Source organism: Mustela nivalis (assembly GCF_964662115.1).
Source record: "Mustela nivalis genome assembly, chromosome: 1".
In the NCBI taxonomy this organism is placed as follows: domain Eukaryota; kingdom Metazoa; phylum Chordata; class Mammalia; order Carnivora; family Mustelidae; genus Mustela; species Mustela nivalis.
Genome location: NC_139020.1, coordinates 128,359,784 through 128,384,599, shown reverse-complemented (window position 1 = coordinate 128,384,599; position 24,816 = coordinate 128,359,784). Strand labels below are relative to the sequence as shown.

Sequence of the window (24,816 nt, the reverse complement as noted above, 5' to 3'; positions counted from 1 at the left end):
TAAATAAAATCTTTAAAAAAATAGTTTCTATTGTTCAATGCCAGAAATTTCTATGTTCCAATGCCAGAGCATACTTCCTATGCTCTCATCTAGGATTTTTATAGGTTTAGGTCGCACATTTAGGTTCTTAATCCATTTCGAGTTTATCTTTGTGCAGAGTGTAAGCCAGTGGTCCAGTTTCATTCTTTTACATTTAGCCATCCAGTTTTCCCAACACCGTTTGTGCTTTTTCGGCATCTATTAATATGATCATATGATCTTTATCCCTTCTTTTATTGATGTGATGTATCACATTGATTTGCAAATACTGAGTTACGCTTGCATCTCAGGTATAAATCCCGCCTGATCGTGGTGAATGATTCTTTAAATGTATTGTTAGATTCTGTTTGCTAGTATTTTGTTGAGGATTTTTGGCAGTTATATTCATCAGAGAAACTGGCCTGTAGTTCTGTTTTTGCAATGTCTTTATCTGGTTTTGGTATCAGTGTAATAATGGCTTTATAGAATGAATTAGGAAGTTTTCCTTCTATTTTTTGGAATAGTTTGAGAAGAATAGGTATTAACTTTTCTTTAAATATTTGGTAGAATTCACCTGTGAAGTTGTCTGGCTCTGGACTTTTGTTTGCTGGGAGTTCTTTCATTGCTGATTCAATTTCATTGCTGGTAATTGCTCTGTTCAAATTTTCTCTTTCTTCCTGATTCAATTTTGGGAGGTTATATGTTTCTAGGAATTTATCCATTTCTACTAGGTTGCCCAGTTTGCTGGATAGAATTTTTCATAATATTCTGTTACAATTGTGTATTTCTATCATCTCAGTTGTTATTTCTCCCCTTTCTTGTTTTATTTATAAGTCTAAAGTCTGGCTAAAATATTATCAATTTAAAAAAAAAAAAAAATAAAAAAAAAATAAAAAAAATATTATCAATTTTACTGATTTTACAAAGAACCAGCTCCTGGTTTCATTGATCTGTTCTATTTTTTTTTTTAGTTTCTATCTTGTTTGTTTCTGCTCTAATCTTTATGATTGCCTTACTTTTACTGGTTTTGGGTTTTGTTTGTTATCATTTTTCTAGTTCCTTTAGTTATAAGGTAGGTTGTTCATTTGGGACTTTTCTTATTTCTTAAGGTGAGCCTGTATTGCTATAAACTTCCCTCTTAGAACAGCCTTTGCTGTATCCCACAGATTTTAGACCATTTTATTTCCAACCTCATTTAACTCCATGTATTTTTTTTTAATTTGTCTTTGATTTCTTGGTTGGCCTATTCATTGTTTAGTAGCATATTATTTAACCTCTGTGTATTTGTGTGCTTTCCATGTTTTTCTTATGGTTGATAACTAGTTTCAGAAAAGATGGTATGATGCCCATCTTTTTGAACACGTTGAGACTTGTCTTGTGGCCTAATATGTTATCTGTTCTGAAGTATGGTCCGTATGTACCTGACAAGAATGCATATTCTGCTATTTTAGGATGAAACATTCTGAATATGTCTGTTAAATCCATTTTGTCCAGTGTGTCATTCAAGCCACTGTTTCTTTAATTTTTTGTTTGGATGATCTATCCACTGAAGTAAGTAGGATGTTAAAATCTCCTACTATTATTGTATTACTATTGATTAGTTCCTTTATGTTTGTTTTTAATTGCTTTATGTATTTGGGTGCTCCCATGTTGGGTGCATACATATTTACAATTTTTATATCTTCCTGTTGGATTGTATTGTTTATGACTATATAGTGTCCTTCTTTGTCCCTTGTTACAGCCTTTGTTTTAATGTCTGTTTAGTCCAATATAAGTACTATAACTTTGGCTTTCATTTTACTTCCATTTGAATGATAGTTTCTCTATCCCTTCAGTATGTATGTGTCCTTAGATCTGAAATAAATTTCTTACAGTCAGCCTATCATGAATTTTTTTTTTTTTAATCTACTCCATCATCTTATGTGTTTTGACTGGAGCATTTAGTCCATTTACATTCAAAGTAAGTAGTGATATGTGTGTATTTATTACCATATTGTTACTTATTTTATGGTTGCTTTTGTAGTTCTTCTCTGTTCCTTTCTTTCCTTGTTTTCTCTCATAATTAGTTAACTTTCTTTAGTAAACTATTTGGATTCTTTATTCTTCATTTTATGTACATCTATTACTGTTTTTTGATTTGTGGTTACCATTCAGTTTATATATAATGTCTTCTGCTTATAGAGGTCTATGTTAAGTTGATGGTTACCTTAATTCTGAACTCATTCTTTACTCTTCTCCCCTTTATGTTTCAGATACTTGGTATCATATCTTACAGCCTTTTACTTTGTGCTTCTCTTGACCAATATTTATAGATAAGCTTAATTTTGTTTGTTTTTGTGCTTCCTATTTTTCTTACTCTTACTTGTGGTATTTGTTTTCTACTCACAAGGTCCCCCTTAAGATTCTTTATAAGGCTGGTTAGTGGTCATTAATTCTTTTAATTTTTGTTTGTCTGGGAAACTCTTTGTTTTCCTATTCTGAAAGATAGCCTTAGTGGAATAGAGTATTCTTACTGTAAATTTTTCACTTTTAGCACTTTGAATGTTTTGTGCCACTCTCTACTGGCCTGCAAAGTTTCTGCTGGAAAATCAGCTGATAGCCTCCTGGAGTTTCCTTTGTAGGTAACTGCCCAGTTTTCTTTTTCAAACTTTAAAATTCTTTATCACTCTGTTTTCCATCTTAATCATAGGGTGTTTTGGTGTGGACTTCAGTGGGTTGAGTTGTTGAGGGATTTCTGCACCTCCTGAATCTGATTCTGTTTCTGTATTTAGAATTTCTGATTCTGTATTTAGAATTCCCCACATTCATAGCCACATATAACTCCTAAACACTTGATATATGGCTAGTGTAAGGTGTGGGTATTTTCTTTTATTTAATTTTGAATAATTTTATTTAAGTTTAAATAATCACATGTGGGTAGTGGCTACTAAATACAATGACATAACTCCAAACTAATATATTAAAGAGGAGACTTAAAATGCTGAGTTCTCTGGTCCTTAGGAAACAAACCTAACCTTGGACTAATTGCTATTAGAGCAGATTTTTAATTCTCAAAAAAATGAGAGGCAGGAATAGGTAGTTTGATTATTTGAAAATGCCAGACAATTCCATATTCTTAATTTTCTTGACAACTCCATCTTTGCCCTCCACCAAAACCTACATATTAACTGCAAAAGTGCTTAGTAGAAGTGAGGGGCCTCGGGGCACCTGGGTGGCTCAGTGGGTTAAAGCCTTTGCCTTTGGCTCAGGTCATGATCCCAGGGTCCTGGGATCAAGCCCCATATCGGGCTCTCTGCCGAGCAAGGAGCCTGCTTCCACCGCCCCCGCCCCCCACCTGCCTCTCTGCCTACTTGCGATCTCTATCAAATAAATAAAATCTTAAAAAAAAAAAAAAAAAAGAAGTGAATGGCCTCACTTTCAAATACTTTTTCTATCTCTTTCTCCTAGGGGTAGAAGGGTCAAAATTGTATTGGCAAAAAGGAAAAAGATACAAGAAGGAAAGGAGTAATCTGGATAGCTAAGCAGTTGTGGTGTCAATTCCCAATACTCAGAGAGTCTGCTTCCTACTGCCAGGTTTGGACCAGATGCTCCATCTGGGCACCTGAACAGAGGGCTGCTAAGGAAGGGCTTACCGTGATGGAGGATTTCCCTGCTGTGTTCCCATGCTTCAACAAGGATTTAGACAGTTTTCTCTGGGAAACAATCTGCACAAAAGGAAACAAAATGTAGAAATACTAGTTAAATGATTGTAGGTCTACTTTTTAAATTTTTCTTTACAAAATTCTGTATTTAGAATTCTACTTGAAATTATAACATTATGTCTGTTTATTTCTAGGCTTTTTTTCCATGAAACTCCTAAATATAGGTTATTCCCTTCTTTCTTCTTATAACATATTATGTAAGAGAGTAAGGGCATGAGAAATTATAGACAAGTCAGTCAATAGGAGGTGACTTAATCTGAAGCATTTACAACAAAATTAGATGGAAAATGTTGGATATGTATATTATGATAAAACAGAAAGTTTCAGAATGATCTCAAATTAGCACTAAAACCTCTGTATAAATAGGGTGGGCTAGAGGGAGGAAAGGAAACCCAAGGTCTAAATATACACCTTCTGTATCTATAATCTCTAGAGTTCTGTTTTTAATATATTCATTAGGAAGCTATAAAGTCAGTCATTAGGATACTGATGCCCAGACAAGCGAAAAGGAGTAATTGGGGTCCTCTTCATGATTCAGTGCTAATGCACAACGTGCAATGACAACTAAAGTTGCTATTATATTGGGAGCTATTCTTAGCAGAACTTGCCCCACCTGCCTCTGCCTTCCCATTTTTGAAAGAAATGTATGAAGGATATATTAAGGGGCCCTGAAGGATATGCAATTTATGATTCTCAAAGGAGAAAAGACTTAAAACAATCAATGACAACTGTGCTCTTGCTGAGAGAGAACAAAGTCATACCTTGCAGTAGACAGCCTCTATCTAAGATGGCTCCCAATGGTCTTATTCATGCCATTGTGCAGTTCTCTCTCCTAGAGTGTGGGATGGATCTAATAACTGGCTTCTAATGAACAGAATACTACAAAAGTGTTGGAGTATCCCTTCTGAGATTAGGTCACAAAATGAATGTGACTTCCTTTTGATCATCATCTTATTCTTCTCTCTCAGAGCCCTTGTGCTGAAGGAAGCAAGTTGCAATGCTGTGAGTAGCCCTATAGAACAGCTCAGGTGGCAAGGAATTGATGTCTCCAGCCAGCAGCCAGTGAGAACCAGAAGACTGTCAACAGATCCATGATGAGCTTGGAATCAGGTCCTCCTCCAAGCTAAGTCTTGAAATAACTGTACCTTCAGAGCAGCCTTGTGAGATACCCTGATCCAGAGGACACAGCCACACTCTCCCCCAATTTGGTGAGATCATAAGTGCTGTCTTTTTTTTTTTTAAGATTTTATTTATTTATTTGACAGAGGGATAGTGACAGCAGAAACACAAACAGGGGGAATTGGAGAGGGAAAAGCAGCCTCCCTGCTGAGCAGGGAGCCAGATGCAGGGCATGATCGCAGTACCCTGGGATCACAACCTGAGCTGAAGGAAGATGCTTAATGACTGAGCCACTGAGGCACTCCATAAATGCTTTTTTTTTTAAGCTGTCAAGTTTTAGAGTAATTTTTTATGTAGCAATAGGTAACAATGTACATTTGATTTACAGAACAGGAAAAGACATCACTGTGAAAAGCAGGGAGACAAACCCTTTCTCTGACATCCTTATCTTTTTGTCTCTGTGTTAGAGCAATGAAAATACTATGACTATGCTGTGTCAAATACAAAAAGTTCATAGAACGTTCCTAGTCCAAGCAGTTTTAAAGAACTTGATTCTCAACTGGCTACGATCTGAAGAGAAGAGTATTTTTGTAACAAATCACCTGGTGATGGATGATGAAAATGATGACAATGAAGATGATGATGATAATGACAGCAATGGAAACTCCCATTTAGGAGTACACATTCCCAAAATATTACTTAGCCTTCATTATTCTAGCCTCAGTGTTAGCCACTAAGAATAGAGTGGTAAGCAAAGTCAGTTACAATATCTGACCTCATGGAACTTACATTCTGCAGCAGAGATAGGCATTAACCAAATGGTCAAATAAATCAAAATAATGCATCACTAAAGAGAGATACATTGGCTGTGGTGAGAACAATAAATGGATAAGTGGTGGGGTGGATGAGAGTAGACCACTTCAGAATCTTCTACAATAGTCTCGGTAAGAGATGGTAGTGGTGCTGGAAATGGAGAGAAGAGGGAAGGATTTGGAAATGGACTAAAAATGAAGAGAGAGGGATGCATTATTGAATTAGATGGTTGTGCGATTCATTGAGATAAGGGACACTGGAAGAGGACATTAATTTGGGGGAGCAAAGAACATGTATTCATATTTGGGGCAGAAAGCAGATTAGAGCAGATTGAAGAAGAGAGAAAGAGGGAAGGAAACTGAGCAAACATATGAAGATAATTATTTCAATAAGTTTGGCTATAAAATGAGGTAGAGAGAATAGAATCTGAAGGAAATGAGAAATGAAGTAGAGTTATTATTTTAGTGGTCACTTTATTTCTAATTTTATTTCCCCACAAATTTGGTATTGTTAATTTCCTTTTATAGATGATAAAAATAGGACACAGAGGTTAAGCAACTCTTCTAAAGCCACAAGGCTAAGAGGAAGTGGCATAAATTTGAACACAGGTCTGACCCCAGAAACTGATCTCTAGCTACATTTGACTGGTATGTGAACTCAAAAAAGAGATTCAGAAAATTTTCACTGCTGGATTTTCACTCTATGTGTTTGCTTTTAAACCATGTGTTCAATCCTCAATATGTGAACATGAAGAAGACTGAAAAGAAATGATCATGTTAAACCTCAAGAATGGAGTAATCTGAAGACACTGGCTTTGGTTAAGGGCAGTGTAGCATAATGATTAAGAACATGGTTGTTTTTGTTTTTGTTTTATTCACAGCTGGTTATCAATAAAATGACATGAAAAATTTTCAGATGGTAAATGAATTAGCATTCTTTCCTATAGTTATGTTTGAATCTAAATTATTCGTATTTCCTACAAATCAAAACTGCAGTGGGATACCACCAGTCAGTCACATCAGTCAGAATAATTAACAAGTCAGGAAATGACAGATGTTGGCGAGGATGTGGAGAAAGGGGAACCCTTCTACACTGTTGGTGAGATGCAAGCTGGTGCAGCCACTCTGGAAAGCAGTATGGAGGTTTCTTCAAAAAGTTGAAAATAGAGCTACCCTATAACCCAGGAATTGCAATACTGGGTATTTACCCCAAAGATATAAATGTAGTGATTTAAAGGGGCATGTACACCCCAATGTCTATAGCAGCAACGTCCATAATAGCCTAACTATGGAAAGAGCCTAGATGTCCATTAACAGATGAATGGATAAAGAAGATGTGATGTGTGTGTGTACACACACACACACACACACACACACAAAATGGAATACTATGTAGCCATCAACCCCCGCCCCCACCGAAATCTTGCTATTTGCAATGACATAGATGGAACTAGAGGGTATTATGCTAAGTGAAAGAAGTCAATCAGAGAAAGACAATTATCATATGATCTCACTGATATAAGGAATTTGAGATGAGGATCATAGAGGAAGGGAGGGAAAAATGAAACAAGATGAAACCAGAGAGGGAGACAAACCATAAGAGATTCTTAAACTCAGTGAACAAACTGAGGGTTGCTGGAATGGAGTGGGGTGGGACAGATGGGATGCCTGGATGATGGACATTAGCGAGGGTATGTGCTATGGTGAGTGCTGTGAATTGTATAAAAATGATGAATTACAGACCTGTACCCCTGAAACAAATAATACATTATATGATAATAAAAAAATAAATTTCCAAATAAATAAATAAATAAGTTGCTTATATTTCCCACCCTACTCATTAAGAAGGTTCAAGTGGTTCTTCTTCTGTAGTCAGAATCATTATCCCCTCTCCCTCTGCATTCACAGATTATCAAAGGTTTTAGAAAAGCTACTATTTCCTAGAAAAATACAGACATCATTCTTGAACTTGAGATGAATGAAAACATAGAGGAAACACAGGAAACAGACAGAAAAGACATAAGGAAGATTTTATAGTTTCTCTCCGGGGCATTTTCAGCAAGGAGGAATAGGGAAAACACATGAATCAAAGACAAAACAAGGGTCACTGGTAAGCAGCATCCAGGCCAAAATCTAACTAAAGAAAGGCAACATATCTTGTTTCCCAAGTAAATCTGGCCTCAGAGATACTATTGTTCATTGTTATTGTTTCATCCACATTGGTGTCCTAACTCTATGGCTCCAAATGACCCCAACCATCCTCTCAGGGTTGTAAAAACCCACTCACTGGAATACCAGGTGTGGGTATGGGTACACTGTCTTAGAGACTGTATCTTCCAACATCCACATATTCATTCTTCAAGCAAGACCAAGGGAGACTTAACTTACAAGATATTAATTTACAAGAATGGATGACATTCTCTTTCCTCACTTTTATGTAGAAATGCCAACATTCACATTTGTGGGGTGTGAAGAGAATGCTATTATGTTCCAAGCTCCTGCCTTTTACTAATGTTAGGAAGATAAGCAATCTCCCCAGAAATAGTCCTGCTTAACTAGTGGGCATTTGGGTATACAAATGGCTAATCAAGCAGGCAATCAAACAAACTTATTCTATAGCCCTGCAGGTCTCCATCTCAGCTCCAAAGAATGAGTAATAATTAGAGTTTGAAGTAACAATTAGAGTTTCATTGTAATAAAGATCAATAAATAATGATGTTGCCATTCTTAGGACTGTTGGGCAAAAGTGGCAGGGTTGGCCAGCAAGGTCAGTGATCTATAGAGAAAAGGCTATTTGCTGCAAATATCACTTCTCATGTAGGCTTTCTTGGAGCTAAAGCAACTGTATCAGGCTTAAGAAGGCCTTATGTTTTGTCAGAGGACATTTGAGGCTAAAACAAAACAAAACAAAACAAAACAAAACCACCACCACCACCACCAACAACAACAACAAAAACTCAGTCAGCTCTGTCTTCCAAGAGGATACACTTGTTAGAAGTCCTCTAACTTAAGTAATATGCCCAATAGAGAATTTAAAGCAATGATCATAAGGATTACTTGCTGGACTTGATAAAAGAGTGGAAGACATGAGTGAGATGCTTAACACAGAGGTAAGGAATAACATAGCAAAGATAAAGGGCTCAATAAATGAAATGAGAAACATGCTTGATGGAATGAAGAGCAGGATGGAAGAATCAGAAGAATGGATTAGTGACCTAGAAGACAGAGTAATGGAAAGTAATCAGACTAAAGAAAAGAGAGAAAAGAATTATACAAAAGGAGAACAGATTTAGAGAACTCATTGATCCCATTAAATGTAATCACATTCATATTCTAGGAATCCCAGAAGGGGAAGATAGAGAAAAGGGGCCAGAAAATTTATTTGGAGAAACAATAGTTGAAAACATCCCTAATCTGGGGAAGGAAACAAATCCAGATTCAAGAAGCACAGAGAAATCCTACCAAGAAATACAAAAACAAAAACAAAAACAAAACAACAACAAAAACAAAAAAACAAAAGCATAACCCCACCAAGACATATTGTAATTAAATTTACGAAATGTAGTGATAAAGAAAAAAATTTAAAATCAGCAACACCAAAGCAATCCATAACTTACAAGGAAAACCTATAGGGTTAGTGGGATATTTTTCAACAGAAACTTTGCAAGCCAGAAGAGAGTGGCATATTCAAAGTGCTGAATGGGAAAATCTGCAGCCAAGAATACTCTATCCAATAAAGACTGTCATTCAGAATAGAAGGAAAGATAAAGAATTTCCCAGAAAAACAAAAACTAAAGAATTCATGAACACTAAATCAGCCCTGTAAGAAACACTGAAGGGGACACTTTGAGGGGAAAGGAGAAAAAAAAAAAAGTGTCAGTATAAAGGAAGGAAACAAAAAAGCAGTAAAATGAATATTTCTGTAAAACAAATCAGTCAAGGAACTCACAAAAGACATAAAACATAATAGCATGTATAAATAAACATAACATAAAATGTGGGAGGACAGGAGAAAGAATGGGTTCAAACTTAAATAACCATCAACCTAATATAGACTGCTATTTGCAGAAGAGATTATACACAAACATAATGGTAGCCATATATCAAAAACCACTAATAAATATTCAAAGAACAAAGAAAGGAATTCAAGTATATCACTAAAGAAAATCAGCAAAACATGAAAGAGAGAAAGACAAGAAAGGATCAGAGTAAATCTTCAAACAACCACAAAACAAGTAATAAAATGGCAATAAGTACATATCTATCAATAATTACTTTGAATGTAAATGGACTAAAGACACCAGTCAAAAGACATATGGTGACAGAATGGATAAAAAACAAGACCCATCTCTATGTCGCCTACCAGAGACTCATTTTAGACCATAAGATAGAAGTCCTCTAATTGGATTCTTTTCTATCCTATAGTGGGGTCATATCGCAATCCTTACCATTAAAAAAAATGGTGATGTATAGGGGGAGGAAAAAAGAAGTTGAACCACACTTTTTTAGCAAAGTTGGACCATAAGGACATCAACACCATGCATGATCTCTATTTACAGATCGATCAGGGGAAGAAACACTTCTTTCCTTTGAAGTGGATATTCTAACAGTATGGGTCCTCATCTATCAGAAAAGTCCACTGTTTCACTTGGATGAAGGCAAAGAAGTCAAGAGAATAAAAAATGTTTTGGCAAGTATTTCAACAAGTATACATTTAGCTAAACTTTCTTTCAAAGTCTTGCAAGACAGTTATTCTGGAGACCAGATAGTCATTTTTCGTGAGACTGCTTCACAGAAAATGTCTTCAGATTATTTTTTGAAATTTTGTAAGACTTTGTTTTAACAAAAACCATTGATTGAACAACTTCTCTGTGCCAGGCACTGTTCTGAGGCTATCGTGGTAAGCAGATGAGAAACTTCTTTACAATATTTGACAGTCACATCTCTGGTCTGAATCAGAATTGATTACCCCCAAAGCATGTATCAGAGAGTTTTTATTTCTTAAAAGGTAAGTCCATAGTGCATGAAAAAAACCTGTGGAAATAAGTCCGGAAATCAAAGGATCAGAAAAAGTCTCATAGCTCAACGGCAGGACATCAACAGAGCTTTATTTGTGAGTCTCCCTGAGTACAACCATGTAAGAAGCATTCCTTACACTTGTTTGGCCCCAGAACCTTTTGTCAAGGAGCATCTCTAGTTTTGCAAACTAGCAATTACTGTGACCACCACTACAGAGAACAAACATGGTTTCCTGATGGCTCACTGTAGCAGAGAGAGGAACACATGCCCAGATCTCCTCAGGCTTTGCCACTGCAGAGCTGGCAGGGCTTGCAATCACTGGCTTGGCATCTCATTACCTAAAGATTTTTTTCTGGTATGCCTGCCTATTGTCTACAAGTGCAGCAGGCTGAAAGTGAGGATTTATACCCTCGGCAGTGAAAACCAATGACTAATGGACTTTGGTACAGAAATCCCCCACTTTTTTGCCCCAGGGATGGGGGTGACTCTGTGGTATTTGGTCTACATAGGCACCCAAGTTTCCTCAGTGGGATGAAGCTCTAGTTGTTCTAGTGGTGATTTATTAGACAACGCACCCTTTACTTTATTGGCTACTTTCCCTTTCCCATCTCACTTCTCCACTCCCCTTTTGGTTTTTCCTTCATCTCTCAAATTCTCTTCTTGCTCTCCAGGCTTTGCTTCTGGGAAAAACACCTAAACCTTTTCCTCTGCGCCAGATAATGTGTTGAGTGCTTCACCTAGCTCATTTCTTTGCTGTCACTTAATGATCAGCACTCTTTCTTCCCTCCAAGCAACTGGAATGAGAAAGTCAAGGCTTGGAGAAAATACGGAGTTTATCTAAGGTCACATAACATTATGGACTAAACTGTGTCCTCCCTAAATTCATATGTTCAAGCCCTACACCACAAAGTGCTTGTATTTGGAGTTAGGGACTTTACAGAGATAATTAAGGTTAAAGGAGGGTGGAGGCCCCCCTCATTTAGGGGGTTTGCCCCAATCCTATATCACTAGTGTCCTTATAAGTAAAGGAAGAAAAAATCAGAGAGTTTTCTCTCTCTGCGTATGTACTCAGAAGAAAGGCTATGTGAGGACATAGTGAGCACAGCTGTCTGCAAGTCAGCAAGTCAGCAGAAGAGGCTTCACCACACACCAACCCGGCTGTCACCTTGATACTGGAATTCCAGTCACCAGAATTATGATAACATAAATATCTGTTGTTTAAGCCACCAGTCTGTGGTATTCTTTTATGGCAGCCCTAACAAGCTAATACACATACCTTATAAGAATTGAAGGCAGGATTCATTACTTCATTGAATACATATGTATTGAATATTATGTGCTGGGCATTGACAATACAGTGAAGACACAAGGCAGGCAGGGGCACTGCCCTCCCAGAAATTGCCACAATACACACATGCCAAATTCCAGCTCTGCAAGGAGAAGCAAAATCATGCCATGAAGGAAGAGTGGCCTAGGCCAGGAGAAGTCAGGGAAGGCATTTCTGAAGAAACTGCTTCCGACTTGAAAGCTTTTGGAAGAGAACTGAATAGTCAAAGGGGGAGGGATAGTCCTCGAAGGGGAGAGCACTATAGGTCAGAAGGACATAAATGAGTATGCGGAGCAGGGTGAATATGAAGGCAGAAAGAAGATCTTTAATTTAGAGAGACTAGGCCCTTGGGTGCTTTGCACTCTGACACTAGGTGCTTTGGCTATGTTGGCTTATGGTAGCCTAAAAAATGACCCCCCCCCATAGATATTAATATCTTTTAAAAAATATATTATTTATTTATTTGAAAGAGAGAGAATGAGAGCAAGCACAAGCAGGTAGAAGAGCAGAGGGAGAGGGAGAAGCAGGCTCCCTGCTGAGTAGAGAGCCCAGCGTGGGGCTTGATCCCAGGACCCTGGGATCATGACCCGAGCTGAAGGCAGACGCCTAAAACTGACTGAGCCACCCAGGCGTCCCAAGATATTCATATCTTAATGCCTAAAACCTCTGTATATTGCCTTATATGGGAAAAAAAGTCTTTGCAGTTGTAACTAAATTAAAGATCTTTCAAATGAGGAGATTATCCTGGATTATTTGGATGAACCCTAAATGCAATCCCCATGTCCTTATGAGAGAGAATCCGGTGGGTAGGGTATATGACAATACACACTCAGAAGAGAAGAAAACATGAAGATGGAGCAGAGCAATTTGAAGGCATTGGACAGTTGGAGTGATGTGGCCACAAGCTAAGAGATGCTGGCAGTCCCCAGAGGTTAAGAGAGGCAAAGGATGGATTTTCCCCTCCCTTCAGAAAGAGCATGGCCCTGCTGACACCTTGATTTCAGACTTCTGCCCCCTAAAACTGTGAGAGAATAAATGTGTGTTATTTGAAGCCACAATGTTTGTGATAATTTGTATCTGTAAACACAGGGAACTAATAGACTGAATCAGAACACGATCAGGTTCAAAGTCCAGGAAAGGATGTAATGATGCCTCCGTGATGAACGATTTTAGGAAAATCCTTACCTTTCCGCTTCCCTCCCAGGACTTCTGGGCAATACTGCTACCCCTGGTAGAAATCAGACCTGCTCAAAATATAGACTATGCTAGAAGAGCTTTCTCTTGTTGCTTTCCCTCCATTTCCTCCATTTCCTTGCTGTCTTGCTCCCACTTCTGACCTAAAGGACCCACAATCTTGTCCGAACACAGCGTAACTCCTGAGATCTTTGGCTTCTCCTGTGCACTGAATAATAAAGGGAAGCTTTAAAAATATTTTAAAGAGTATTTTAAAAAGCATGCTTTAAGGAGTATGCTTTTCCTTACACTATTCCCTCTGCCCAGGATGACTCACACCTTCTCTCTTCAGTTGGCAAATTTTATTCATTTTTCAAGATCTACATTAGAAGTTTTCAATAATTGCTGTGTAGGAGGAAAGTGTTCACCTGTGGGACATAGAAGAACCTTTCTTCGCTCCTCAAGGGTGTCCTCCCTAAATTATCCTATCTGGCTCCCTCCAGCAGCACCAATAGCAGCATGGCCTGAGAACTTGTCAGAAATACAGAATCTCAGGGCCCACCCCAGGCCTACTGAATCAGAATCAGAATTTCAACAAGATCGTCATGTGATTTGCATGCACATTAAAGTTGAGAAGCACTGAGCTAGAAAGTGAGAATTGAGTGTAGGCAATTTTAGTACAATATGATCAGATTTTAACAATTTATGGATAAGGGCTTTTAAATTAATCTATCCTGCTGATTAGACTTTCATTAATGGGTAAAGTTGTAGGAACTAAGAAAAAGTATATGCTGAAGCTTTCTCAGCCATTCAGGGGAGAGGACATGGGACATGTGTGCACACATTTTATGTAAATTCAGTACAGTCCTTGCTTCCCTGGTGGAGATCTACAAAAGGAGCCCTCTGGGGAGAATGATTCAGAATGACAGGAGCAATGGGCGATCTATCAGTCTGGGCTTCCTGTCTTTAAGCTTTCTATTAAGCAGGGTTCTAATTACTTCAAGTGTAATTATAGGCTTTATCCTTTCTCTGACTTCATTAGCAAGGGATGGATTGGAGAGTGTTTCAGAGAGGGATTTGACGACTGCTTGAGTATTAATTATCCACCTTTGCCTCTGATGACAGTGGTTAGGCCTCCTCCTCATCACAAATGACTTGGCTCAGAGGCCACCCTCTCCAGCCCCCAACCCTATAACATGGCAGTCAGGAGAAAGAGGAAAAGCTGCCTTCTCCAAGCAGCCCAGTGCCCCGGGTAGAGCATTTTGTCAACCCAAGGATACAAGGCACATTTTCAACCACCACCTTTTGGCAGTCTGTGACTTCTCTTCAGTGAGGCTTATAATCAAATTAGTAGTTCATAAAACAGAGGAGGGTCAGAGAAATTCTTTGACCATTTCTAAGATAAAGAAGCAAACTCCAACTTTGAGGGTGATAGAGTATGTTTAATACCATTCCACAGGTAAAGGAACCAAAGGATCAAAGATAGCTAAGGTCACACAACCATTAAAGAGTCGTAATAAATACTACTTCAAGAGTACTTAATATGTGTCAGCTACTGCTCTAAATTGCCTTACGTGTATTGACTTAATTCTCATGACAGCCTTATGAAGTATTATCATATGCCTACGTATGGATGAGGACACTGAGTATAGAGAGTATTAGTTTGCTAGTGCTGCTATAACAAATTATCACAACCTTGGTGGTGAAAAACAACAGAAATGTATTATCTCCTGATTCTGGAGGGCAGAAGTTTGAAATCAAGCTGTCTACAGGGTCATACTCCCTCTGAAGGCTGTAAGGGAGATTTCCAAAGCTTGTCTCCTCCAGCTTCTGGTACCTGCCATTGTTCCTTAACTTGTGGCTATAAACTCCATTCCTTCACATGGTGCTCTCCTTCACCATCTACGTCTCTCCTCTGGAGATTCTTTTATAAGAACACTTGTTATTGGATTTAGGGCCCACCTGGATAATCCACAATGATCTCCTCACCTTGAGATCCTTCACTTAATTAGATCTGCAAAGACTCTTTGTCTAAATAAGGTCACACTCACGGGTTATGGCATTAGGATGTAGACAAATCTACATCCTACATTAGGGTATAGACAGAGAGGCTAGGTAACTTGCTCAAGGTCCCAGAGTCAGGAAGCTGCAGAGCTAGGATTTGAATCTAGTCAGTCCAGTTCCATTACCTTAACTGCTACACTTTTCTGCCTCCCATAAATGACAGAAGTAGGCCCTGTGCTAAACCTCTCCAGATATGTAAAATGACTCATACTCACTTCTTGCCCTCAAGGAGCTTACCATGGAGGGAATTTCCTTTCAACCACTGCGAAAGCCACTCAACTGTCCCCTACCTTCATTTTTGCCATAATCACACATGAATCTCTGAATGCTGAGTCTGGTGTGGGGCCAGATATGTTAATCTCTCTGAGCCTCAGTTTCCCTTTCTGTAAAATGGTGATATTGTCTACTCCACTGGTTTACCATGTGCATCATGAGTATTAACAACCTGTCAACATCATGCTAGTACTGATGCTTAGGAGATGATTCTTCCTTCTCTTTTCTCTCCTATCCTATCAGTCCTCACATTGAGATAATTATTATCATTGATTGACTTAGACAGGGGTCCCAGCAAGAGACAGAAGAGAGTGGATAATAAAGATATTTAACACATTGAATTGATGGGACTTTGTGATTGACTGATGGGAAGGCTGCGGGGCACAGAGAGTGAGTGGCACAAGGGAAGGCTCCCAGGCTTGGGGCCTCCCCATCTGGGAGATTGGAGGTGCCATTCCTTGAGTGGAGCAAAGTGGAGGAGGGGCAAGTGGAGGGGATAGTCAGGGAGAGCAAGAGGGGTTGGTGAGCTTGGTTGGAGCCGTGGAGTCTGAGACATGTGTGAGTCATCTGAGTGGAATTAGTATCTAGATATGGTTGAGTACATGAGTCTGGGGCTCAGAGGAGATGCCTGAGCTGGGAGTCTTCTATGTGTGGATGAGAAATGGGAGGGCTGGAGCTGCTGGGGGATCTATGAAGGAGAGAAAGGATATAGTCTGAGAGTGAGGCAACCATCCCGGGCTGAGACTCAGGGCAATGTCTCCTTTCCTCATTCTACCTGTAGTCTCTGGACAAACCCTGCAGGGGCCCCACCTCCAGGATGATGAGGGAGCTGAGGGGTCACACTCCTCTGTGTCCTTCTTGCAAGGGATGGGGCTATGAAGCCTCTACAGGGAGTGACATCCAGTTTAAGGCAGTGGCCTTCTTTTCCCTGTGCTGTTAGAAGCTTCAAAAGGATCAAGATTAAAAGTGGGAGGTGTTACAAAGGGTACAAGGAAAAGGAATACTTTTGTGGGCTGTATGGGACAGCGGCAGTAGCTATCATGTTTCTACACACATAGGTGGTGGTTTGTATTAAGGACCTTAAAATGTGTGCCTGAATACTTCACTGTTATTAATTTATTCTTTAAAAAACAGTATCAGAGGGCATGAAGATATATATAATACAATGCTCATTCAAGTGTTGTGTTTAATTGTAGAAAACCAGAAACAGTCTTAATGCTCACCATATGGAACACCTTACATGATTTTTGCTATCATAGAATACTGTGCAGCTCTTAAAATAGATAATGTAGAAGTACATACGTTAACATGGAAAGATGTCCAGGATATATTTTTATGAGGAAAAAACAAGTAACAAAAGCAGGTATAAATGACCAAATGGTCATTTAAAAAAAGAACTGTATGTTTGTGCAAACATAGAAAAAAAATCTGGAAGAATATGCACCAGAATGTTTACTAGTTATCTTTGAATGTTGCAATGAAGGATGATTTTATTATTTTTGTGTATTTCTGAATAGTTTTTAAAATGGCTTGTATTGCCTTAGGTATAATGAAGCCATTCCCTACAAATAATTGGTGGAGGGATGAAAAAATCTTGCTTTTTAAGGGAGAGAGAGAGATCATGAGCAAGATGAAAGGATAGAGAGGGAGAGGCCCATTCCCTGCTGAGCAGGGACCCTGATGCAGAACTTGAACCCAGAACCCTGGGATCATGACTTGAGCCAAAGGCAGACGCTTAACTGGCTGAACCACTCAGTCACCCCCTTGCTTGGTTTACAAGGATATCGCATAGAAAAAGTTGTTGCATGTCTGGAGGAGGAAGGAGCCAGAGATGTGGACCCTGCAACAGAGCTGAGGGAGGGTCTTAGAAGCAAAAGCCTCTAGAAGTTGTCATAGTTCAATATCTGGTGCACCTGGGGACATAAATATTTAAACTCGTGTGGACCCATGGGTATCCTTAACTTGCTGGTTAGTAGTTTGCCAAATGCTTTCGGGTCTCCTCTGTAATCAAAGCCATTACAAAGGACCAGAATCAGCCTGCTTCTCCCTCTCCCAATCCCCCTGCTTGTGTTCCCTCTCTCACTGTGTCTCTCTGTGCCAAATAAATAAATAAAGTCTTAAAAGAGGGATGCCGCAGGCTTTGCAGGTGTTTCTTTCGGATCTGTCATTCTCTCAATCTTGCATTAAAAATGCAGACAAGGGCACCTGGGTGGCTCAGTCGGTTGAGTTCAACTCTTGGTCTCAGCTTAGGTCTCAATCTCAGGGTCATGAGTTCAAGCCCTGTGCTGGGCTCCTCACTGGGAATGGCGCCTACTAAAAAGAAAAAAAGTGCAGGCAAGTATTGCAGGCTGGCCAAGGCACACAACTGCTCAGCAGTTGCAGTGGGGATGTTGTCTAGGCGTCAGGAAGCCTGGGTTCCACTTGTGGCTCCTGCACTTAAAGACTGTGTGCACTTGAGCAAGTTATTTCAAGCTTCAGGGTGTTCACAGAAAATGAGGAAATAATGGCACTTCCCCCTCAGGGCTTTTTGAGGATTAAATGAGATAATGCGTACAAAGTTGTCAGCATAAGGTCTGGGAGTACTATGTAAGAACAGTTGGTCAGCTCTCTGCCTGAAACAATTTTCTGGATTTCTTGACATGGCCTGTACCCATCCATCATTCTGGTCTCTGCTCAGAAAGCACCTTCTCTGACTCTCCTATCTAAATTAGCACTCACCGCCTTATTACCATTCTCTATTCCTTATCCTACTGGGCTTTCCTTCATAGCATTATCATTGTCTGTTATTATATTATGTAGGAAGAGATAAGCTCCACGAGAATCAGGCTTTGTCCCCTTTGTTCACAAGTGATGCCCTGGTGTCTAGAAGAGTATCTGGCATGCCGTGAGTGCCCAGGAAATGAAAGAATAAATTCCTACATGATTATTTGGATGAGGGAATACGTGTGTATAAGCTTTTAAATGATCACTGCTAGTATTAAGTGCATTATTCATTGAATGAATAAATGAATGGATGAATGAACACATGAATGAATACATACCATATATTTAAATCTGGTATATGAACAATAAATAGGTCTATGTCATGGGAACAATGAGGCCTAAACACTACAAGTTGCTCAGACCCTTTGGTCCAGGAGTATTTCAGATAAATACTCATGAGTGCAGTATCTATTTGCAAATGGATGTCACAGGTCTTCCTGAGCTGGGAGAAAAAGATGGGTTGGATACAGGAGTCAATTCATCTACCTGTAAAGAAGGATTCTTCCTTCTTGAAGTTGGTTAGCTGTCTTATGGTGATAGCATTTAGGGAGAATTGCTACTCCACATTTTCCAATCTGCAAAGGGTTGTAGAAATTGAATGCAGTGTGATAGGCCATGTAGTATAATGGGAAAGCAAGTACTAAAGCAGATCAACTCAGGTGTGAATCTTAGCTCTACAACGTGCTGTCAGCATGATTTTGGATGAATTAGTTGAGCTCTTCCAGCCTTGTTCTTGATCTATCAAGTGGAGAAGATCCTGGCCTCACATAACATGATACCAGGGATATAACAAGGCCCCCAGAATATCAGTCTCCTCCTTGCAAACTGAACACTTATGAGAAAGCCAGCAAGAAGATACGGGAGATCTGTAAAGGGATAAGGATCTTCTTCCTGAGTTTGCCAAATGGAAGCCCAGAGGAAGTGTAGCTTAGGGGTCAGGGAGAAACTGCTGAGCAGTCTGAATGTGAAACCAAATGCCTGTTGTTTGCATCTTGACTTTGCCCCTCAGGATGTGAAAGTAATCTTGGCCCGGGATGATAGCAGCACTGACAATGGCACTAACGTCAACAGCACCAAGCTTGGAAATGCCTGCCTCCATGATTGGCAGTTAGTAAATGTTAGCTATGAAAGTGACTTATTATCACAAAGGGATGAAAAACTCTATTGCCTAAACAGGCACACTTTTGAAAATGAAAGGGGACAATGTTAATATTTAAATCACGACACTAAATTAAAAACTGGAATGGCCTGGGGCAAATGCAGTCATAGGTTACCCTATGGTTATCAGGATACCTAGACGGAAGGAGGCATTCCCTTCCTGCGAAGTAGTTAGGCAGAGGCTAGGAGTATGAGACTCAACACTAGGTTTGATTTCCTCCCCATTTCACGCTTTTCCGATTCTACTGGAGTTCCGTCTGCAAATTTATTTGAATACCAGTTCGTTTTTTTGTTTTGTTTTGTTTTGGTTTGGTTTGGTTTGATTCTCGCTGGGGAGAGAGAGGTTTGGAGGAATTCTGCTCCCTTGTTTCTAATAACTGGTTTGGAATTTTGTGCTGACCTCAGCCTACTGTGGGCAGACGCCAAGGAAGGGTGGGTGAGGAAGCACAGGAACCCACACTCACGGCCTCACCTGCCCTGCCCTTGCGTATGGAGAAGCCCAAAGGCTCACATTCCGTCCAAAACAAAGTTAATGAATTCCTACCAGCCTCATTTTGTCCTTGAATCTGAAACCAAGACTCCTGGGAATGCTTCTGTAAGCCAAGCAGTTACTGTTTCTTCTCCCCCTAAATTTTATCAGGTTAATTCAAAATAAAAATATTCTCTTTCCCAAATTAGACTTGAACTGGAGATTCTAGGCTTTGGCAGAACCTCTTGGCAGTTCCAAAGATGCATCCTTAGCTTACTCCTTATTAGTGCTCCAAGCCCTCCATGGTCTCTTCTATAAACAAAAATGGTATTACAAAACATCAGAATCAGATTACCTAAGCCAACCTTCCTCCCTGGGCAAAGGAGTAGGGGTGTGAATGAAGGTTTTACCTGCAGCATCTACAGGATACTTTCTCAAAAACGTGACAGAGAGCACAGCCTTAGCAAATTCCTTGCCCCCAACCCTTGCCCTCATGCTTCCCAAAGTAGAATTCCTTATACATCCTAAAGTTCTTCAGAAGCCGATCTGTATTTTACTTACGGGTCATATTCCCCTACATGAAAGTGAGTCCTCTGGAGTCAGTAAATAGGCCTTATTCTGATGTTTTTACTAACATTTATTGCAATTTTTTTCTGTATAGAGGTCATATATATTCCTTTTAGAAAATATAGAAAAATGTGAAGGTGACACTAAAAATCACTCATAATCCCATCTCCCTGTCATCACTGCTGTCATTTAAAAATATATTTTCCTAGTGTTTTGGCCTGGGAAGTACTTTAAGAGCTAGTACCATATTTTTTCTCACCTTTGGCAGAGAAGACAAGAGAGAATTTGGTCTTCTTATGGTCACATTTGATATTCAGAAAAGTTTGTGATAATCAGCTTAAGTGGGAAAAAAAAAAGGCAGAAATCCTCACAAGTTTTAAAATAATTGTAGCACACTTTATAACTACTTTAGGGCACCTGGGTGGCTCAGTGGGTTGGGACTCTGTCTTCAGCTCAGGTCATGATCTCAGGGTCCTGGGATCGAGCCCTGCATCAGGCTCTCTGCTTGGCAGGGAGCCTGCTTCCTACTCTCTCTCTGCCTGCCTCTCTGCCTACTTGTGCTCTCTGTCAAATAAATAAATAAAATCTTTAAAAAAAATAACTACTTTGAAGACCGCAGTTTCGGTAAATAAAAATATTTACTGAGAAATTTGGGGGCTGTGTATTGTTCGGTGAATCAGGTTTTTGGTAAGTTGACTTCAGAAAATTGGCTGTTTGGTGTATTGATGCAGTTCATGTGCTACAGTGTCTCATGCTTTAGGGCTGAGACAAGTACAGGACATTTTTATTTAAGGCACTTAAGGTGCTGGTAAGGAAGACAGTACAGCAAGGTAACTTTTACAGGGGAAAGGCAGGGGCCAGGTGGTAGGGAAGAGCATTGTAAACACCATGGAGACAGGGTTCAGCTTGGATTTTTGTAGGTTAGTAGTTCTGAGCTCAGAGCAAAAAGGACTGGAAAGAAAGTTGGCTGGAAACAAGGCAGAGAGGGTGCTGTGGTAGAGGTCCCAGGGGGCTGTCTTCAACAGGGAACATGGCTCCCTGTATGGGGAAATGGGCCCAGGGGAAACTGGTGGGGTGGGCTGGGGGCTGAGCACCTCACACTGACCTGGCTTAAAGAGTTGGGACCAGGACAAACACCTAGAGTTGCTTCCAGTGGCGACAAACCAGTTCTTAAAAACTCTCAATCGGTTCCAGATCTCTTGTTCTTTTCCCCTTACTCATTTGGAGCCAGTAGAGGTATCAGATTACTGTCGATATGTGGAACAGGATTCATAAACACAGGACAACATTAATTACCACTAGCTATATCTTTTAAAAAGTATCTCTGAAATTAAGTAGACATGAGGAGGTGCTTTCCTGCGGGGCACCTGGGTAGGAACACAATCTGTGGCTGAATGATATCTCTGATTTAGCATGAGGGGAACACTTCAGGCTAGCAGATGATGTGAGAAGGGACTGGGGGCAGGGAGGAAGGGGACAGAGACTCCTGAAGAGAGAGCAGAATGCAGGAAGGAATGGTTACTTTCAGAGACAAGGGGAGGAAAGAGATGGATTAGAATCACTGACTGTTAGAACTGGAAGGAATTTAGAGATCAATCAATACAAAACTTTCCTTTTATAGATGAGGCCACCGCAGCACCAAGAGGCTAAGCAAACTGCCCAATATGACACAAGGAGTTGGTGGCAGATCCAGGATGGAAAATTAAAGGTACAAAAGGAAGACTCCAGAAAAAACAGAAGGATTTTCCTAGGATCTGAATTTAAGGAGATTACTTGCCTGACAAAGACAGCAATGAAAAACACAATAATTAATTTTATTTTCCTTGGAGAACTGAGGCCTTGCTCACCCACAATCACCCTGTATGAATCCCACCTGCCTGTGTAGAACAGACCACCAGCATTGAGAGACCACTTCCAGGGACTTCTCAGCCAGTCCATAGTAGCTGAAGTGATGGTATTTATTTATGACCTCATTTATCACTCACGGGGCTTTTGCTTGCAATAATTCTGCAAAGTTAGGGAAAGCTTTTCATGTGAGAAGAAGAAGGGAAATGAGTTGCCTGCTGTAATGTGTAAATTTGACTTCCCTGGGCCATCAATTTTATGCCATGAGGATATTAGATGTTATGCAACAAAATAACAAACTGTGGAATCTCAATGTGAGCATTAAATTGAGTTTGGATAGTGCCCTGGGCATTGTCATACCCTTAGTGTCAACCAATTGGGTTCAACCCACCTGAGACCAAATTACCATTGACCACTGACAGCTTGTGGTCTGCCAATCCTTTCAGGGGCCACTGTGGTTGATGTAATCCTAACATTCACCTGTGTCAGGAATGGACCCAACAACTTGGCTAATAGGTCCATTAAATTATACTCAGTGGAGGGGAGTAAAGATCTTCTTCATCAAGAATGTAAATTCCTAATTCCTATACATGGTCCTTTGTAGGACTGTAAATTTTATGAAGCAACTTTTTTTTCCTGTTCTCTAGTTGTTTTCTTTGTCTTTAATTTCTCCAGACAACTGCCCCGAATGTTCTTTCATAATTAAAACTAGTGATTCAGTGCCCAAGACTTATTAGCATTCCTCCCCTGAGATTCTGGGGGAGTAGTTCTCAAACTGTGGCCCCCGACCAGCAGGATTCTCATCACCTGGGACCTTAGAAATGCAAATGATTAGGTCTTTTGCTAAATCCACTAAATCAGAAACTCTGCAGGGTCCAGCATGCTGGGTTTTAATAAGCCTCCAGAGTATTTGATTAGAGCTCAAGTTTGAGAATTGTTGCTCTGTGGGAAGGCAGTGCATGGTTCCTCTCTCATGAATGAGGTTGAGAGCCTCTCAGATAGCCTAGGCCTCTGTGAAGGGACCTCAGATTTCCCTGCCCCTCTCTTAATGACAGAAAGCAGGATGTTCTTGGTTTTAACGGATGACCTCTGAACTTTGGGGAAAGAACTAGATTGAAGTACAGCCACGTGGCAATGAAGAGAGAAGGACAGTTATAACTGTATTCTTAGCTCTGGAGAAGAGGAAATGCCCACAAGGAAAGCAATGATGAGACCTAGGGGCAACAGCTGAATTTGGTTAATGGGGTGCTCAACACTGTTGAGGGTGAAAAGACCAGCAGGAGGCACCCTCTGGGTGCTGACTTACAAGGTTCTGGTTTTGGGAGGTTGAGACAGTGATACTATTTAAGAAACCATACTGTATTTAGGTAAATTCAGTACACAGACCTGGAGGAAAAATGACCAAGGTGGTTTGTCTTTTTTGCAAGAGGATTCTTAATCAATTTCATATAAGACAAATAAATGTTAAAAATAACCCAAATAGGGGCGCCTGGGTGGCTCAGTGGATTAAGCCGCTGCCTTCGGCTCAGGTCATGATCTCAGGGTCCTGGGATCGGGTCCCGCATCGAGCTCTCTGCTCAGCAGGGAGCTTGCTTCCCTCTCTCTCTCTCTCTCTCTGGCTGCCTCTCTGTCTACTTGTGATTTCTCTCTGTCAAATAAATAAATCTTAAAAAAAAAAAAAAAAAAACCCAAATAAAACAAAATCTTAGCAAGGTCAACTCTGACTTGGCTTTGCATTAATAGATGCTACATTCCAATTTATACTAGTTAGTGACAAGCTATCAGGGGCTTTGGAGCCAAACAGATCTGCATTTGAGGTCCAACTCCATCATTTACTAGCTGTGTGGCCTTAAATAAGTTCCCCAGCTTTTTACAGCACGTTTCCTCAAATGTACATGAGGATAATGGTCGTGCTTACTTTCCAGGGATGTCCAGCTGATTAACTTAAGTGCAATATGGCAAATGCCTAGCCCAGGGACTGGTAAATACAAGTGCCTAGAGAAAGTTAACTGGTTTCGGTTACATTTACTGTTCTCATTATTTCTGACGCAGCGTCCCCACTACATCTGGTGCACAAAGAAGTGGAAGGCTTCAAGGATGACTTGACTAGTTGGTAAGCAGTGAAAGAAAGCGAAGGCACCTCATTAAAGAAGGTCTGCTTGCTATTCTAGATAGTGAAGGATCCTCACAGCTCTCCTTGGCATGCCCTCTGTTGGGTACAGCAGGAGAGGGGCTTAGCTCCTGGTCTCCTCTCTGCCAACAGAAATCCAAGGACGGTCTCCAGGCTCACCCAGAAGGAGTACACAGCCTTCTGGACACCCTGCATCTCCGTGATTCGCCCCCCTCATCCATCTGCTGAGAACACACAGTTCTGCCTGGAGTGCTCTTGGAGGACATCATCCTTCATTTGGCATTATTGCTCAGTGCTAAGTCACTGGCTGTGCTTATCCTCAACGTCATGGCCAATGCCAGCTTCTAGCATGCTGAGGGCTGCTAGTTCCCTATCCT

General features: G+C 40.1%; 1 protein-coding gene across 2 annotated transcripts in view; it reads right to left on the bottom strand.

Annotated features, from left to right (window-relative positions):
* The window catches only part of CPNE4 (copine 4), a 577,619-nt gene that overhangs the window by 127,789 nt on the left and 425,014 nt on the right, over positions 1-24,816 (bottom strand). For both annotated transcript variants that reach the window (XM_082719255.1, XM_082719256.1), the window contains one exon: positions 3,651-3,722. In XM_082719255.1, coding sequence (XP_082575381.1) covers positions 3,651-3,722 — 72 coding nt within the window. The remainder of the gene's footprint in view (positions 1-3,650; positions 3,723-24,816) is intronic.